This window comes from Syngnathus scovelli, chromosome 17, assembly GCF_024217435.2.
Source record: "Syngnathus scovelli strain Florida chromosome 17, RoL_Ssco_1.2, whole genome shotgun sequence".
NCBI classification, from domain to species: Eukaryota; Metazoa; Chordata; class Actinopteri; order Syngnathiformes; family Syngnathidae; genus Syngnathus; species Syngnathus scovelli.
In genome coordinates this window covers 2,501,001-2,518,753 of record NC_090863.1, presented here as the reverse complement: position 1 = coordinate 2,518,753, position 17,753 = coordinate 2,501,001, and the positions used below count along the sequence as shown (strand labels likewise).

Sequence of the window (17,753 nt, the reverse complement as noted above, 5' to 3'; positions counted from 1 at the left end):
TCACTGCTCCTTGCGGAGGGTCGGGGGGTTGCTCTGAGGATCGTTTTCTGGGCGAATAGAGCAGAAACACACAGTGATGAACAACTACGTATACTCAATCTGCGAGCAGACATTGCTTATTTTTGTCTTGTGGAAAAGCATGAGCATTTGGCACTATTTGCTATGTTACGCACATGAAGTCAAACATGCAGGCATATTTACAAAAATAGCTTTTAAAGTGAAGAGTTCAAGTTTGGATTTGAACTACGCAGGAATTCTCAAGCAAGAGCATGTCATTCACTTTTACAGCCAGTGCAATGAATGAGTCATCATTTCCACGACAAGCCAATTCCTGGGGCAGCTTGGGTGCTGCCCTGTTATTTATTGGGACTCTGCCTTTGGTTGAAGGATTTTAGTAGTCGTGTAATAACTGCTTTATTTCATTCTCTTTGATTTTTGTGTCCATTAATGACGGGCTACATTTTTGTGTTTGTTAAGGAAGAATATGTGAAAACATGATAATGCATAGTATGATCATGAAAATAATTGTGGCCTTAACGCAAAGTATGAATAATGTTAGGTTTAATTGTACATCATACAGAGAACAAAATGTAAATGCAAGTGTTTCTTCAGACCAACATTTTCTCTTTGTGAGCACTTCTTTGCCAAGTTACCAATCCACCTCACAGATGTGCTACGTATATCAAGATGCTGGTTAGACAGCGTGATTATTGCACGGATGTACTTTCGGTAAAGGGCAAATGACAACTGTTTCAATCAATTCTGATCGAACCTTCCCAAAACTGTAAAAATGCACCTTTTCGGGCCGCCTCTCATTGCCTGCAGTCCAAGGCACATTTGCGCAATAAAGATGATGGACTGCATGAGGTAAATTGTACTTTAACAGATGCCGACTCCCACCGCCCATATACTACGAAAAGGCCCCGCCCCTTGCATGCTGTGAACGCAAACAAACTTTGAGCATGTCCAGTCGAGGTCTCATCGTCACTCGTCAAGATTTCATTTGATCTCATGAAGAGGTGGAATCATTTTGAGCCAAACTGTAGCCCTACACGCTGCTTCCTGGGGCGGGCCAAATGACGCTAAACATTGTCACTGGAGCATGGGGAAGTGCACTCAAAAGTATTTGTGCATCCGTCACATTTTTCAGGTTGCTGCTACTACTACTTGCGGCAAACCCGACAGCGACCAATTATGTTTTCTCGTGAAGGTCCTTTCACCGTCTGGGGAATGGGTTTACTGTAGAAACAAACACAAAAAAAACCATGAAGGATCTGACGTACAAGTAGTGGAGAATTTCATCCATATTTCAAATGTACCTAAACATGTCAGGGTGTACGGATGCCAGCCAGTAGCTGTACGAATCAGGGTAGTAGTTGCACGTCCCCCTGCCGTGACACTCTATGAATGGCACTTGGCGGAAATGTTCAAGGCACGAGCCAGGAGACACTAGAGGTTGGGAAGAGCCTTCTGCACCAGCACCTGTTTGCTTCAATGCCCAAAGGAGACAGACAGACAGTTAGTCAGTGTCAGTCAGTCAGTGTCAGTCAGTCAGTCAGTGTCCGTCAGTGTCCGTCAGTGTCCGTCAGTGTCCGTCAGTGCCAGTCAGTCAGTCAGTCAGTCAGTCAGTCAGTCAGTCAGTCAGTCAGTCAGTCAGTCAGTCAGTCAGTCAGTCGCATTGAACACTGAGAATACCAAACATGAGGGAGGGCCACCCTTAGTGATGAACTGTTACCATGACAAATGAATAGCCACTCCAGAGGGAATCCCAGCCTCTGGGACATTCCGGTAGCAGAGTTGTCTGACTGTGGACCGCTATAACATTCGAGGTAGTTTCACACACGGCGCACCTATTCGACAACAGAAACAAAATTGTTGAGAAGCCGGTGGACGTAGATAGGACGCGTGCTCAATGACTAAACCCACGTCCACGAAAGACAGCCACTTTTACAATCACATGACCAACTAGTTGCATATTCACGGACAAAAATCCCACCTGCTGATGTGGGAGGAGAGCTGCTCTCCTGTCAAGGCAACCATGGAGGGAAGCATGGGCGCATCAGTGGACAGCCAGTAGGAGTAGTCGTTACGAGAAGCGTAGCGGCAGTTTGTCTCCGTGTCGCAAAAGAGGAAGGGCATGGGGGAGAATCGAGGCAGACAGCTTCCTGAGGTGCCTGACGTTCGGTTGGAAATGGTTCATCAAAGGATCAAACGGAAGGCTTCTGGGACTTGAAGAGTTCTCTTACCAAGGTCTTGACCATGAGCTCGTTCATTTCCGTTGATAAAGAGGAAAGAGTAGCCAACGTAAATAAGGGTGGTGCCTTCAGGGCACCTAGGCACCTGAGTACTCTGACTATGTCGCGCAATCAGGAAACTGGTCACATAGCCATAGCCACTTTCCCCTTGTACTCCCTTTTGGCCCTTGTTGCCTGGATCTCCATAGCCTCCCGGTTGACCTGAAAAGGGAACCAGAAAAATATTACTTGATTTGTCTCTTTTAGTACGTCACAAAGTGCAATCAGCGTGATATGATTTTCTGCATTTTATACCAACAAGTACACTCCTGCACACACCTGGCAAACCTGATGCTCCTTTGTCTCCCTTGTGCCCAGTAAATCCAGGTGGCCCCACCGGGCTGGAACCTTGGACTCCTTTAATACCCGGGAGACCTTTTAAACATAACATATTGAGTTGCAACAATGTACCAAGTGTGCATGGTTTAAAGAGAGGTTAAGCTTTGCACCTGTTTGGCCTGGTGGTCCCACTGGTCCAGTGTTCCCAGGGGGCCCAGGGTAGCCAGGAGAACCATGTAAGCCTGGGGGTCCTGATTCATATATTACCCTACCATATCCTGGTTTACCTTTGATGCCTGATGGAAAAAAAAAAGATAATAGAATGGTGATGTAGAGTCTAAACTTTGCATCTCAATGAGTGTACTCACCAGGTTGTCCTGGAAAACCCTTAGACCCAGGTGGACCAGGTGGGCCGGGTAAATTTCCGTGGTCTCCCTTGTCACCTGTAAAATATTCAGTTAGGGCTATTGCTACTTTTTGAATGATATACGTACATATAGTTAAAACGCTTACCTGGGTACCCATTGTTTCCAGTGGGACCAGAGTCACCTCTTGGTCCTGGATTTCCAGGTGTGCCTCTTGGACCCTGACAAAGTAAATTAGTCAAAACCTCCTCATATCAAAACAGGACTCCAATGCCATACAAATCACATACAGGTGGACCAGGATTGCCTGGCTCTCCTAGCGGTCCTGTGTAACCTGGTCTCCCTGTCGGGCCTGGTTCTCCTCTGTTCCCTTTCAGTCCAGGTCCAGGAGGGCCTGGAGGTCCAGGTGGACCAGGATAACCTTTGACCAACAAAAGCTGAGTTTGATGATGTGCGACAAAAGATGCGAGTCATTTAATTTGTGAAGAAATGTACTCACCTGGCCTACCCGCATGGCCATCGACTCCACGGTCTCCTTTAGCCCCGGGGTAACATGCCCCATCTCCTCCCGGTGGTCCTCTGGGGCCTGAGACCCCATATGATCCAGGAGGTCCTCTGTCTCCTCTTAATCCGGGAATTGCTGGACCAGGTGGGCCAGGCAAACCAAGATTGCCAGAAAGACCTACAGAACAGGAAGATGAGCTTTCGAATCCAACTGTCACGAATGTACCCATTTAGCTAATCAAGTTACACATTCTCTGCTCATTCCGTACCTCTTTTTAGATCATACGTATATTCTAAGAAGTAAACTGAGATATTTTGAAGTCAGAGGCTCACCTGGCTGACCTGGGTCACCACGTGAACCAGGTGGTCCCTCGATCACAACTGTATACGAGGAAGAATCGGAACATTTTAATTGGACGCAACACAGAAAGTATCATTTGCGTTTCAATGCATGTCAAAATACAGCATTGTCTAGGAAATAGACATTGAAAATTTGCTGTCTCTCACTTGTATCTCCTTTCTCTCCTGGTGGTCCGGGGATGCCATCCTGTCCCTGATTGCCTTTGGGACCTTGAGGCCCAAAACCACCTGGTGGGCCTTGGGTACCTGAAAACCATCAAAAGCAAAAGATAATACTATTGAATGTAATGCAGACTCATTTTGTTGCATTCTTCCCTATTAAACATTTCAATGGACTTTGCCTGGTGGTCCATTGGGTCCTCGCCGTCCTTTGCTTCCCTGAGGTCCATCTGAACCTCTTGGTCCTTGATATCCAGGTGAACCTGGAACAATAGGATTGAGAAAAATAAGGTCCGACCCCCATGGGGACAAAGCGGTACAGAAAACGGATGGATGGATGGATAGATGATATTAGAAGACATAAAGGCCTATAATAAATTGCCAGACCATTTTGTCCTTTGGGTCCTGGTTCCCCTTTGAGTCCATTAAATCCTGGTAAACCATGTTCTCCAACAGTACCAGGCTGTCCTTTTGCACCCTTCATTGTGTGTGTGTTGCTTAATCCTGGTTCCCCCTGAAGAAAATTTACATGATTTGTTTCGTTGAGATGTACATTTGATTCCGGACAAATAGTCTAACGTCTTATTTTTTCACCTTTTGTCCCATCGGTCCAGGTGGGCCGTACGCCTCATAGTTTGGTTCTCCCTGTTCTCCTTTGTACCCCCTTGGACCTGGAGCCCCAATTGTGCCAGGCTCTCCAGAGACTCCCTGATCTCCTTTTAGTCCCTTTAATCCTATTTGAGCATTACGGTATATTAACAACAGTACAGATCTAATTCCAGACACCGAGTTTACAAATGAATTTAATATTAGATGCACCTGATTAGGTATTAAATGAAAGCATACATTTTATACATACAGTTTATACTTACCAGGATTGCCTTGGAGGCCTGGATCTCCTGGTACCCCGGGGGGTCCAGGTACTCCTTTCAAGAATGCTGGAATACCTGGGTCACCTGGTGGACCTGGACATAACGCATATCATTCTCAAAATTAGTATTGTTGTCACGTTTGTATGCATTGAACATGGGGTGGGGAAATACACCTCTTCCCCCAGGCCTCCCTGGTGCTCCAGTATTTCCCCTTGGTCCTTTTGTTCCAATACTTCCAGTATCTCCCCAGGGACCAACTGCTCCACGTTCACCTGGTGCATGCAGTTACAGCAGAATTATTTACTGTGCATGGAATCATCAAATGTCACATCATTTCATACAGTAAATTGGTAAATGAAGTCACCTGGTGGGCCAGGGTCTCCTGGGGGGCCAGTACGTTCTATAGGTTGTGGAGACGGAGCTCCCGGGGGACCCCTGGGTCCTGGGTCCCCAGTCATTCCTGGAGGGCCCGAGGAACCTTTGTTTCCAGCTCGACCAGGGTCACCTGTAAACAATCCATCAAAAAGGATTCCATGCAGGTCACATGAGTGCTGTCTTTACATGTCCCTTGTGATGATTTCAACTCGGATTAAGAAGCCAGGTCAAGCTGTTTGTGAAGTCAAGTGAAGTTCATTTGTATACCAATTTGCCCTGGTTGTCCTATAATTCCAGGCAATCCTTGTGGTCCGTATCCTGGTAATCCATCTGGTCCAGGATCTCCTCTCACTCCTGAGAAAACCCAAGTAGATTAAAAACAATCAAAAGTAAGTTTTCATAGTGGTTTGTGATGTTGGTGTCAAATATCACCATACCCATTTGGCCCGGTAGGCCATTTTGTCCCTTAACTCCTTTGAGTCCAGTCACCCCTGGAGGACCTGGTACCGTTGGCCCGGGATGACCCGGTTCACCTGGAGGGCCAGGTTTACCAAACCCAGGGAATCCTCTGTTTCCCTTTTCACCTGGCAGCCCATCCGGGCCTAGGACAGGGAAGGTAAAGCCATTTAACAAAATGGTGATCAGGTGAACACAGAAGTATTGTAAAGATACTATAAAGTAGAAAAAAAAAAAACAGCAACTTGTGAGCTGTTTTTTTGGGAGGAGGACACTTACCTGGCAGTCCTGGATTGCCATCTAGTCCTGGTGGCCCCGCTGGTCCAGGAAGAGGCTCACATGAGCCTTTACTACCTTTTGGTCCCCCTGGGCCAATTTCTCCTTTATTTCCTAAACATAACATGGAAACAGCAGATAATGAATGGAGGAATTGATTTGATTGATTTCAACCTCCTCTTTATATATGAAAGAGTCTGTGACAACCTTTTTCTCCCGATGACCCTGGATTTCCTCGTAATCCCGGATTCCCTGGTGAGCCAGGTAGTCCAGGATCTCCTCCAGGCCCTTGAGCACCATCATTTCCAGGAAGGCCTGGTGGGCCGCTCGGTCCTGGCAGTCCATAACCACCATCGCCCTGAACATGACATTAGAAAGAAAACCGAGCCTTTGTTTGCAATGTGTTAACACAGTCTACAGTATTTGTGCAGTTTTAAGGTTGCTTTTGTTATTGACCTTCACTCCTGGAAGACCAGGAAGGCCTTGTCGACCTGGCAGACCAGGAGGGCCGATACTCGGGAGACCTGGGTTTCCTGGCAACCCCTTGTCACCTGTATAACACACGCATACGTTTAGTTCTATAGTTTGTGTTGTAGCCCAAGTCATCGCTATAATGTTACAATTTCGGGGCGTGTAAACAACCTTTCTCTCCTGGAAACCCTGGTGGTCCAGGATATGCGTCATCTGCTCTTTCCCCTTTCTGTCCTGGGAAGCCAGGCCTGCCTATGAAACCTGGAGTGCCTGGAACACCTGGAAATAGGTTTGTTTAAGAGTGAATGACACTTTCATCAGTTAGTGCGTATTCCTGGATACATTACCTGGCCTTCCTGGTAATCCTTCTTGACCTTTAAACCCAGGTGGTCCAGGCAGGCCTTTTGCGTGAATGAAGCCTGGCTCTCCTTTCTGGCCTACCATGGTAGGATAAGAGAGGAGATCTGATAAGCATGTCTACTTGTCTTTTGGGTTTCTGCATTCATATCCAAATGTTTATGCACCTGGAAATCCAGGTGACCCTGGGAACCCAGGTACCCCCAAATTGCCCTTGGTTCCTCGAGGTCCAGCAGGCCCATACCCCTCTGCTCCAGGGTATCCTTGTGGTCCTGGTCTCCCCGTAAGCCCTGGTGGACCTGGAAAACCTTTTGCTCCCTCTCTACTAAACTAAAGCGTAGATAAAGAAGAAATAATGTGATTGAAATTGCTCCGGTTATTATTCGTTAGAAAAACTGGAAAGATTTCCGCGGCCAAATGTTCTCACCGAATCCCCTGGAGGGCCCTGGACACCTTTGAGACCTCGCCGTCCTGGAGACCCAGGGTGGCCATCGTTTCCAGGCCTGCCAATATGTCCCGTGTCTCCTTTCTCCCCTTTTTCTCCTGGTCTGAAGTCATAAAACGGCTCTCCCTTTTGTCCAGGGAAGCCTGGTACACCTGGTATACCAATAGAACCCTTGGCAGAGGAATGACTGTATGTTAACATAAAAAAAAGAAATGTAATCCTTTTTTCCCCCCAGATACAACTTTTCTTACCGGACTTCCAGGCAAGCCCGGACTTCCTGGGAAACCTGAGTCACCTTTAGCTCCTGGTCCTTGATTAAATCCTGAACAATGTACATGTAGGAATATGAGCATTTCTGCAGGATTAGCATCCATATTCAGGTTTTGGCTGGAGATGGCATAATAAGCAATTCATCGATGAACTGTAGTAGGATTTCATTGATTGAGGTGAAATCGAGGACGTCGTTTGGCTGCAATTGTCAGATTTATGTAGCATCAACTCGTTTTCACTCTAAAGAAGAACAACAGTCAAAGGCACATCTGTGCGATGGCAGCTCCAAAATGTCGTGTTCAAACTCGTTTTAAAATCATCAAATGAATATGAATACTCATTTGAAAGTAATGAAATGAATAAGTGATATCTAATTTTATTTTCGATCAAACCTTTGAGCCTAGCGACTTCATTTTGACGATGATTCGATACTCTTACCTGGTAATCCTTGCGGCCCTTGCCGACCTGGTGGGCCTGGTACACCTTCCTTCACACAATCAACGCAGGGCTCGCCCTTCTCCCCTGTTTAAAGCAGCCACGGGAATGATTTGAAAAGTTTCTTTTGGAATGTTAATTGACTTCAAAATGTTCAGACTATTGTGAACTGTTCTGGCACATAAACTGCCATTGCTTATACGTACGTAGGTGGCCATCAGCAAATCAATTCAACAACTAGCATTTTCAACAGTGTTTCTGCCCACCTTTCATTCCATACATCCCGTCGTATCCTCCTGGCCCGGGCATACCCTTGACACCCTTCAGTCCCGGCAGCCCTTTGACAATTGTCTTTTCACCTGGAAACAACAAGAATTCTTAACACCTAAAATCATTGTTCAATAGTCCAGTTCATATTGACACCTTTCCAACCTGGTTATCACTAACCGAACAAACAGTGCACAAAGTTGGAGCGACATTGAGCATTTTCAAAACATCTGCACGCACAGACCTTCGTCTTCAGGTAGTCCAGGTGGACCTTCATCACCTTGAAGTCCTGGTTCACCAGGATCTCCTTCTGCACCAGAAGGGCCTGGATAATTATCACCCGGGTCACCAGGATCTCCCTTGGGACCCGGAGAACCATCAGGACCTGGTGGCCCTTGTCGATCAGATGAACCCCCTGTACAAAAAGTTGAGTGGCTGCTGATTTAGGAATGTTTACGTGTGTTTTGGAACACAGCCCTTAAGTGTGAGTGCAAAAGGCAGCTCTACAATGTTTTCAAGTCCTGTAGGCAGGTGTCCCACTACTTTTGCCCATGTATTGTAAACTTGGTTAAGTGGTAAGCACCTGGCAGTCCATCAGGTCCAGGAAATCCCACATTGCCTGGGAAGAAAAGAAAAGAAAAGAAATCAGAAAAAGCTTTCATAGCAAGTTTGCAGTTACTACATTACTGTACTGTATGGTCATTCACCTTGGCGTCCAGTACGTCCAGGTTGGCCTGGATCACCTGGTTCTCCCATGTATCCTTTCAGCAGGCTATCCACGGTTCCCACTATCTGCAAAGAAATAATCCTTTTAAAAAGCAGCCCACAGCTCACATTAGTCCTTGATGAACCTTAAAGGGGCCATCCATATTATGGGAAATGAAGTTTTTAACGACTTCTATACAAACAGTTGGGTCTTTGGGAAGCGTGGAGTGTGAAATGAAGCAACCAAGTCCAATCTTTTATCTGCCTCTGTGAGAGCGCTGTATAAGTGGGGCTTATTTACATAATAGCCGTCTGACAATTAGTTTCTCTGCCCATGACCTGATTGGCTCGGCTGGCTGAAGCTACGGAGCCACAGTGGCCACAGGGCTTTTAATAACCGCAGTACATATATTGTCATTTGACAACACTTGGGAACTGTTTGAAATGGGGACTACAATGGGGACTCCTTCTGATACATACGTACGTACGTACTATAAATTCGAATGATGCAATTACCTTTGTTTCCCCAGGTTGACCAGGTTGACCTCGATCGCCCTTAGCACCCTAAAATGACAGAGAGGTGTGATCGATTTGAATCAACCACATGGCAACCCATCAACAATTGCAATGACATTACAGGGAAAAGAAGCGATTACTGACCGTCCCTCCCGTTTCCCCTGGATATCCTGGCGCACCTCTGGGACCAGGCCTTCCCTAAACACACCCAATATGTTCTAATCAACGCCATAACACCACTCTGTGCAAATACCATCCCTACCATAAATCCTGCTGGTCCAGGTTCACCATCCTTCCCCAGCTTTCCCTGCAAGGACAATTAAGTCCAGTGAGGACATTGAGTCCATGCATTCAATCAGTTCAGTACCCTTTGTTTGCTCGAATGACGACACGGCGTTGCCGGCGGCCATTCATTTCTTTTCCCATTAAAGTTCTTTGGGTCCGGACACATTACATGCCAGTCATCATAAACGCAGCAACCGCTTGCGACTGGGGAGAACCTCTGTTGCATTATTCACAGAGGCTGCCTTGCAGGAGCGGCAAGGGCTCAACAGTATTGCTGTCAACCCATTCTTGCTCATATTGGCAAAGGTGACAGACACCCTTCAAAGACGTCAAATTCACAATAAGAATATTTCAGTCTAATGCTCGGTCGTTTAATGGCACGTGACATGAAACGTCCTTACGTAGCCCATTTTCGTTATTGCTGCACACTACTGCCCTCTGTTGTCTTATGTTTTTAAATGAAATATTGGACCGCATGTTCATATAGAAATGTAGATACTACGTGCATAAAAAGAGATGCAAAAAAAAAAGAGCTATACTGTACATATTGTATACCTCTGGACCCACTTGACCTCGATCTCCCTTTGCTCCTTTTGTGTGGTAGCCATCACCAGGGTCTCCCTGAGAAAATATCATTCAGGGAATGAATGAACGAAAGAATGAATGAATGAATGAATATCGAGACCACTACACAGATTTAGATAGGTATCTAGAAGAACTTACTTGAGGACCTTTGCAACCTTTTTCTCCGGTATCCCCTGTGTCTCCTTTTGCTCCCTGACAACCAAGTCACATTCATACCTTATTGCCGATCTGGCTTATTTTTGTAGTTCCACACCCAACGTGCAATAAATAATGCACAAGTAAATCATGTGCAGTTTACTTACTCACCTTTAACACGAGACTCTCAGTGAAAAACTCCCTGATGCGACCTGGTGGTCCAGGTGGGCCTGGAGGGCCTTGTCTCCCCTAAATTAAAAGATGAATATGACTTGTTAATGGCAAATGCAACCAATGAGATTTGATGCAAACAAATCAGAACGTTTTGAAGTTAATGATGCTTTTGATGCCCTCTTTAAAGGCCCAGAGACACTGGTATATGTATAAATCGGTTTTAGTTAGCTTATGGGCTTATAAATATAAATTGACGATCGAAACAACGAAAAGGAAGCTGTTGCTCTGAAAAATATAATTTAAATTTGCCGCACAGACAAGTTTGACTGCACCGAGCCGCCAGCCGGAAGTGACGTCTCATGACGTCTCAAGTTGTACGCGTTTAGCTTCAGTGAATGTAAACAAAAAGAGAAGAGGGGCCGGCGCGGAGACGTCGGGCCAGGCTTGCGGCCAACCCAGCTCGCCCAGCCGTGCCTTCCATTTTCCTGGCGTACGTTCGTTCGCGGGACGACAAGATGGGTTGCGTTCGCCTGATAGGATCCACGAACCGGACAGTGCGTGCCTGCTGTGTGCTCGTGTTCACAGTGGCCTGGTTGACTGTCATCTTTCCGGACTCTGCTGTGCTTCGGGAGCGGCTAGCGTGCTATCACTCTTATTGTTCATCTTCTTGTTTTATTTTTCCTGTGTTGTTTACTTGTATGTGCGTTGTGAACTCTGTCTTGTCACCCTGGGATAGTGAGAAACGTAATTTTGATCTCTTTGTGTGTCTTGACATGCGGAGGAATTGACAATAAAGGAGACTTTGACTTTGAGACTTTGACTTTGAAAAGTATGTCGAAGCGTGACGGGAGGGGCACAATTCAGAAAAAGTGCTCAGCTCGTCGAAAAAATGCGATTTAAGCAATAAAATAAAAAATGCGCCTAAAACCTAAACCAAACGCTGCAGATGTTCATATCTCCATGCGCAGTGGTCAACTCGGCACTCTAAAGCCCCCTGAGAACTTTTTACTATGCCAACCTAACCACAGTGACGGGAGAGGCACAATTCAGAAAACGTGCTCAACTCGTCGAGAAAATGCGATCTAAGCAATAAAATTAAAAATGCTCATAAAACCTAAACCAAACATTGCAGGTGGTCATTTCTTCATGTGCCGAGATCAACTCGGCATTCTAAAGCCCCCAAGAGCACTTTTTACTATGCCAACCTAACCAGAGTGGGGAGGGGCACAATTCAGAAAATGTGCTCCGCTCAGCCCAAGTGAACTGCTAGATTCATCATATTCTGCGTCAAAAGAGGTTTCTGAATCGGATAAAATGATGCTAATATTGCCGCTAGAAACGGAGCTGTCGCTATCATCTGCCATGTTGTTTGGGTTTGTTGAGATCCGGATGTACAACTTGTGACGTCACAGTAATGGCGCCACCGGTGTGGCTGCGTGCGGAACCCGATCGATAAACTGGCATTTAATTTTAGCTTTATTCTTAGTAATCGGTGTCCATTTTTAATTTCCAATGCGGCAAATGTGTTCTTTTTATACATTCTATCAAATTCCGTTCTAATTGGAAAAAAAAAAAAAGGGATGTCTCTCGGCCTTTAAGTGTTGGGCAACTCAAATGATGAATCTGCAAGCTCAGTGGCCTAGTAGTAGAGTGTCCGCCCTGAGACTGGAAGGTTGTGGGTTCAAACCCCGGCCGGGTCATACCAAAGACTATAAAAATGGGACCCATTGCCTCCCTGCTTGGCACTCAGCATTAAGGGTTGGAATTGGGGGGTTAGATCACCAAATGATTCCCGAGCGCGGCACCGCTGCTGCTCACTGCTCCCCTCTCCCACAGGGGATGGATTAAAATCAAATGGGGATGGGTTAAATGCAGAGGACAAATTTCACCACACCCAGATGTGTGTGTGACGATGATCATTGGGACTTTGACTTTGACTTTGCAAGTATGCAAGGGCCTACTGTAATGGAGGCCTTTTTGTTTCTTTTTTTGCAATATTTTTAGTGACATCACTTGAGGGGTAGCCGTTTCTTCACCCGTGTTCGGCGTTATGACATCTATTACTAGTATCTAGTATTTTAAAATATATTACCTTTGGTCCAGCTGGTCCTGGAATACCTATGCCTCCTTGACCCTAAAATACAATATATATATATATATATCATTATTATTTTATTTTTTTTAAACAAAAGGCTCAAGAGTCACAGATTAAGCTTTTTGGGCACAAATATTCAATTTTACCTTCGACCCTGGAAGCCCTGCAGGGCCCGGAAGCCCCTGTTAAAAAAATAAATAAAAGTCATCGCTTCAAATTGACAGTTTGTGATGTTTTAATCCTGCACAGTGTAACCATTTGACTCACATCAGGTCCACGAGATCCCGAGTCTCCCTGTGGCCCAGGTATTCCCTGGAAACCTGGCGCTCCCTAAAATATTGATCCCAGACAGAAATATGCATCCATTTGTAACATCACCTCAAATTGTTCATACTGTCATTTTATGTCTGTACCCCTTGAATGTTGTTAAATCGGAACGTTTTCTTGTTGTATAAGGAAAACATTTACCGGTACTCCTGTTCTCCCTGGAAGTCCTGGTGGCCCCGGAATTGCCCCAACTGACACTGCAGACTGACCCTGCAGAAATGCCCAAAAGGTTGTTCAAATTTTTATTTATTTTTTCCACGTTTTTATTAAACATATACAAAATAATACAAGATTAGGTGTAATATAAAGAAAGAAAAAAATAAATAAACAGGCAGCAGTAGGTTTCCTTCTTAATATGGTCGGTCCTTCAGGTGTGATTGAAAGGGCAATTCAGGTACAGTAGTAGTAGCAGCAGCAAATTTCAAAGCTAATATTGAAACAGGCTATTGGTCCCACTCGAATGTGTTCCGAAATTAGCTCGGGGACCTCGGGGAGGCTCAGATGTTTGTGCCGCGTCATGTTATTATAATTTCCATCTTTTATTTTATTTTATTTATTTTTTTTATTTGGGTACATCAGGCAGGATCCCTGCAAGAAACTTCCAAAAGGGCAGTCCTGGGCACTTTTACTCTTTTCCGACCTAAATAAACACTTGTAGAAAAAGTGCTTAGCAACTGACCTCAGCTGGCGCAGCATGTATTTTATTACCTTTGGTCCAGGAGGACCCGGAGGACCCTGTGAATTAAAAACGAGGAGTCAAGTTTCAATACTAGATAAAGGCTTTGATGGTGGCAGTCTTCAATTAACTATGGTGTCATGGAAAACCCATGATCCACTGAGAGCTCTTTAGTCGGACAATGCGGAATTTGGCGCTCATTTTGCTGCTTGCGATACATTGTGACAATGAAATGATTGTTATGATTGTGTTAATTGATATTCTATCATTCAAAAGTACTAGTGATATTGATACTTGGCATCAGTATTGGCGGGTGAGTGCCGGTATCGGTGTGAAGAAAACAAAAAGAAGTCTGATCGAACATTGCGTAGTTACATATAAGACTGTTTTGTTGCAGGCTGTGTAGATTTTGGGTTGGGCATGGGATGGCAGCACACAATTGTTTTTCACTGTGCAGATTTGAAAGAAGATAAAAGCAGGACGTAGGCCAACTCAACAAGGTCAGCCTAGCCTGGGCTGAAAATGATGCAATCCTCTGTAGTCAGCTTTTTATGTTCACCAAAAAGCAAACGCTATAGAGTCATTTTATCAAATAGATCAGGGCAAAACTATTGTGACATGATTAGTTCAAATTGTTTGTTTCAAAAAATTTACGTATCTACTGTAAACAAATGGCAAAAAATGCTGAGGACATTGTTCGACTTCAGAGGTATCTCAACTCTATAAATTGCGTTGTCATCTTACAGGGAGTCCATCCAGTCCAGGGACACCATTAGCACCAGGAAAGCCATCTTCTCCCTAAAACAAAAACATTTTCAAATGCTTTCACGTGCCACTCTTTAGCTTTGTTCACCCAGAACAGAGATACGTAGAGACACTGGTCACAGAAAGGCAAAGCATTCACCTCGTCCGTTTGTTTTTCAGCTCCTTGCTAAAGACAAGCAAGTTGTACAAAACAGTGATCAGTGAATCTTAGGTTCATCTGACAATAAAAATGACGGTGCATTTTTGGTTCATCCAGAAATTTCAGCCAAATATCCTGAAATGAGTGTATGAAATTTGTCACCAAATTCAATGGAAACAACTTAAACAAAACACTGGTCTCAAGTGATTTTCATTTTCCTTGTCCGAGAAACCATCCCATGGTGCTACATGAACACTTCCTCACATCTGTTCCATTGCACCCTGGAGCCCCCGGTTCCCCAGGTGGGCCCTGCAGACCCGGAATGCCCTATGAATGAAGAAACGCATTAACGGCCAATCTATCTGCGGACAAACACAGCACAACACTTGAGGTAAATAAGAGTTGTAGTGCACCGGTAAACCGTGCGAGCCTGCAAATCCCTCTTTGCCTTCGGGACCCTGTAAGACATACAGTAATCATCGGACCTATTCCAACTTTACATGTCCAGTAAACGGAAACAAGGCTGTGTTTGATTTTCTTACCGGGTCTCCTACGAGGCCAACTGGCCCATCAGGCCCAGTGTTGCCCTGCAGAACACAATAACCGTTGCTACTCTGCTCTTGACGTGGAATTACAGTGATGTGAAACTGCTAGGAACGAAATGTACCTTTAGTCCGTTTGGCCCAGCGTGACCTTTTATTCCCCTGTGGCCTTCTGGTCCTGGAGGGCCGAGACTTCCTGGAAGACCCCTGTCTCCCTGTGTGGGATCGTTTGGGAAATTCAATAACAAATTGACTCCAACGCTTTTCAGTCCAGAGAGCATCCGTCCGTGCCTTTCATCGAAGCGTTATAGAAATGAGACGAATGGATCCAAATGAGAAAAATACATCATCTGGTCTCTTGTGATGAGGTAAAAAGAAATGTAATAAGCAGCTACTCTACCAGCTGTGGGCGGGGTAGAATATGGACTGATTTGATTCATTTACTATGTCTGCTCTTGAGTACAAATAAAAACGATGAAATGCTCCCAGTAACAGCTGCAGTTCTTAAAAGGGAACTTTAGTTTGTACTGTATATGGCTCCATCTGGTCCCTCTTGATAAGGTAGCAAACAAGAATGTTGAGAAGCTAATTCCTGTTTGTGTACGTGTGTGTGTGTGTGTGTGTATTGCATAGCTTTAAACATGCTTAAGATGTAAAAAAAAAAAGTGATTACTTTTAATCCCTTTTTTTTTAGGTTTTAGTCCTTGGAAATTTCATGGCTCCAAGCCTGTGTTCATCAAATGTCTGTTATCATCAACATCAGTAACTTACCGTGCACATATGACCCACATGAAATAATGCAATGCATCACTCACCCTGTTGCCTTTGACTCCTTCACAGTGACATGGTGACTTTCCGCTGCACACGCACTGAAACACACAACATACTGTATACAGTAGTCAGTCCAGTGTCACACTTGCCTCTGCAAGCCCAATCTGCTCATAGTATGTAAAGGCAGGCGATCAATGCGTTTGAGTGGAGTCATGGAGGGAAGGACGGGATTTATGGGATCAATTTCTTCCAATAACAGTGAGACATCAATTTCCATGGCACACTCAGTGTTAGGAGTTGGAACCTTTAGCATTTGCTCAATCGAAGTGGAGCCCAGCAAGCTACTGCTATACCACTTTGGCCTCTATGGCTTCTACAAGCTTGAGCAGTGATTTCCAATTCATGTATTGAGAGAGATGATCATGGAAGAAACTTCATTAATTTGGTCTTGATTTTATTTGGCATGATTTGAAATGCTGACTCCTTCAAGGAGCAGTGTCAAACTCTTTTTTTTTTTTTTTGAAGGCCCCCATGAATGAGCAGTGTCAAACTCTTTTTTTTTTTTTTTTTTTTTTTTTGAAGGCCCCCATGAATGAGTCGTAGTCTGAACACTCAACCCCCAAGTTGCTCCTGATGCTGCGCCAATTCAGTAGTGGCAGAGCTATAGGGGGACTGTGTGTCCCCCCCCCCCCCCCCCCCTTAAATATGCTTTGACCCTCCCAGCTGCCAGACTAAATAATGAAGTTTTCTTTTTTTAAAGATTCTTTTCCCAGATTCTTTTCCCATATTTGTACCCATCCCTTTTGCAGCATTTTTGAGGAATTGTTGGGGATTCTTTCTTTTGTTTTGCGGACCACCTGAGTTATCCCCGCCCATGGCCTTACAAATGAATAACTCCTTTTAAAACCCCAAGTCAAAGATAATAGATAAAAGGGGACCATATGCTGCAATATCTGAGGATTTCTTTTCTTTAACTTAAGGAGATTTGAGCAAGAATCATGTAACTTGTACAACATTTGTTTTCATGGGCCACATAAAATAATGTGGCGGGTCCAGATCCAGCCCCTGGTCCCGAGTTTGACCCCTGCACATCCAATACAAGGGAGCAGTGGTTCAGAGGACTTCAAAGTATTTTGTTTAATTCAGCAGCATTCTGTCCTTTGCCCTCTAAGCGCTCTCACACAAAGGCCCACCAACTTGGTGAGCCACAAAGTATTCTGAAATGCTTACAGTCACACAAACAAACTCTTCTCGTCAAGATGCAAGATGTTGGCAGGCACACCAAAAGTCAAGGCAACAGGGAATAGACGTTTGGCAAAAGTTAGAAAACGTTTCTTTTGCTCTGGTATGAAGTTTAGCCAACTATTGTTCCGGCTGCCAAATACGTATTCTTACCTTCTTGGCACCGACGTGGGTCAGCAGCACAGCAATTAGGATCAGAGGAAGCAGCAACCCTCTTCTTTCCATCTCTTTTCCTCTCACTGGGTCTCCAGCCAAATCATAAGACGAGTCGTCAGGAGTGATCCACGCCCGCTCGCCCTGATGCTGCGACTGCTACGCACCATGCACGCTGCTTTGACATTCATTTTCATGCTTCTGGATTGCGTGACCCTGAGAGAGGGGAGGTGCTCAGATGACGTCGAGCTGAAAACTACCAGCTCCAGCTCATCTGACCATGAGACTTTTTTTTACTTCTACCAGTTAGATTGCATCTTGTTGGACATCATCCTGCCTTCAACGCCTTTGGATGTCTGAATTCGGGTAAGTGTGATGAACTTTCTGAAATGGGGACTACTGTAATGAGATGAGGGTGACATTTAATGCATTTCTTTGACTTTGTGTACTGCAACTAA

The 17,753-nt window shown here is 45.0% G+C and overlaps 2 protein-coding genes across 4 annotated transcripts in view; one reads left to right on the top strand and one right to left on the bottom strand.

Moving 5' to 3' along the window:
* LOC125985435 (fibroblast growth factor 12) overlaps window positions 1-15,621 on the top strand; it is a 45,123-nt gene extending 29,502 nt beyond the window's left edge. The window contains exons 7-9 of one of the 3 annotated variants that reach the window (XR_007487313.1): window positions 5,506-5,597; window positions 13,137-13,236; window positions 14,430-15,621. The gene's annotated coding sequence lies outside the window, so the exon portion shown is untranslated. Of the gene's footprint in view, window positions 1-5,505; window positions 5,598-5,661; window positions 5,788-7,448; window positions 8,191-13,136; window positions 13,237-14,429 lie in introns of those variants that run through there. The other 2 variants (XR_007487314.2, XR_007487315.1) reach the window with 2 other exon arrangements.
* LOC125985437 (collagen alpha-5(IV) chain-like) lies at window positions 545-17,482 on the bottom strand. The gene is given in 53 exon segments (XM_049748284.1): window positions 545-1,239; window positions 1,320-1,489; window positions 1,736-1,850; window positions 1,997-2,174; window positions 2,247-2,456; window positions 2,574-2,669; window positions 2,744-2,869; window positions 2,942-3,016; window positions 3,087-3,159; window positions 3,229-3,359; window positions 3,438-3,620; window positions 3,776-3,823; window positions 3,950-4,048; window positions 4,144-4,224; window positions 4,349-4,475; window positions 4,556-4,695; window positions 4,834-4,926; window positions 5,007-5,105; window positions 5,198-5,338; window positions 5,476-5,562; window positions 5,646-5,810; window positions 5,944-6,054; window positions 6,148-6,298; window positions 6,397-6,491; window positions 6,583-6,690; window positions 6,759-6,848; window positions 6,936-7,098; window positions 7,196-7,384; window positions 7,465-7,535; window positions 7,922-8,005; window positions 8,185-8,277; window positions 8,430-8,600; window positions 8,769-8,804; window positions 8,893-8,977; window positions 9,407-9,454; window positions 9,551-9,604; window positions 9,669-9,713; window positions 10,247-10,312; window positions 10,415-10,468; window positions 10,583-10,660; window positions 12,678-12,719; window positions 12,827-12,862; window positions 12,948-13,010; window positions 13,149-13,217; window positions 13,716-13,742; window positions 14,428-14,481; window positions 14,852-14,914; window positions 15,001-15,045; window positions 15,130-15,174; window positions 15,255-15,344; window positions 15,945-15,998; window positions 17,296-17,422; window positions 17,424-17,482. Coding segments are annotated over 53 exon segments (5,079 nt in total). The 3' UTR covers window positions 545-1,163.
* Window positions 17,483-17,753: the final 271 nt, after the last annotated feature.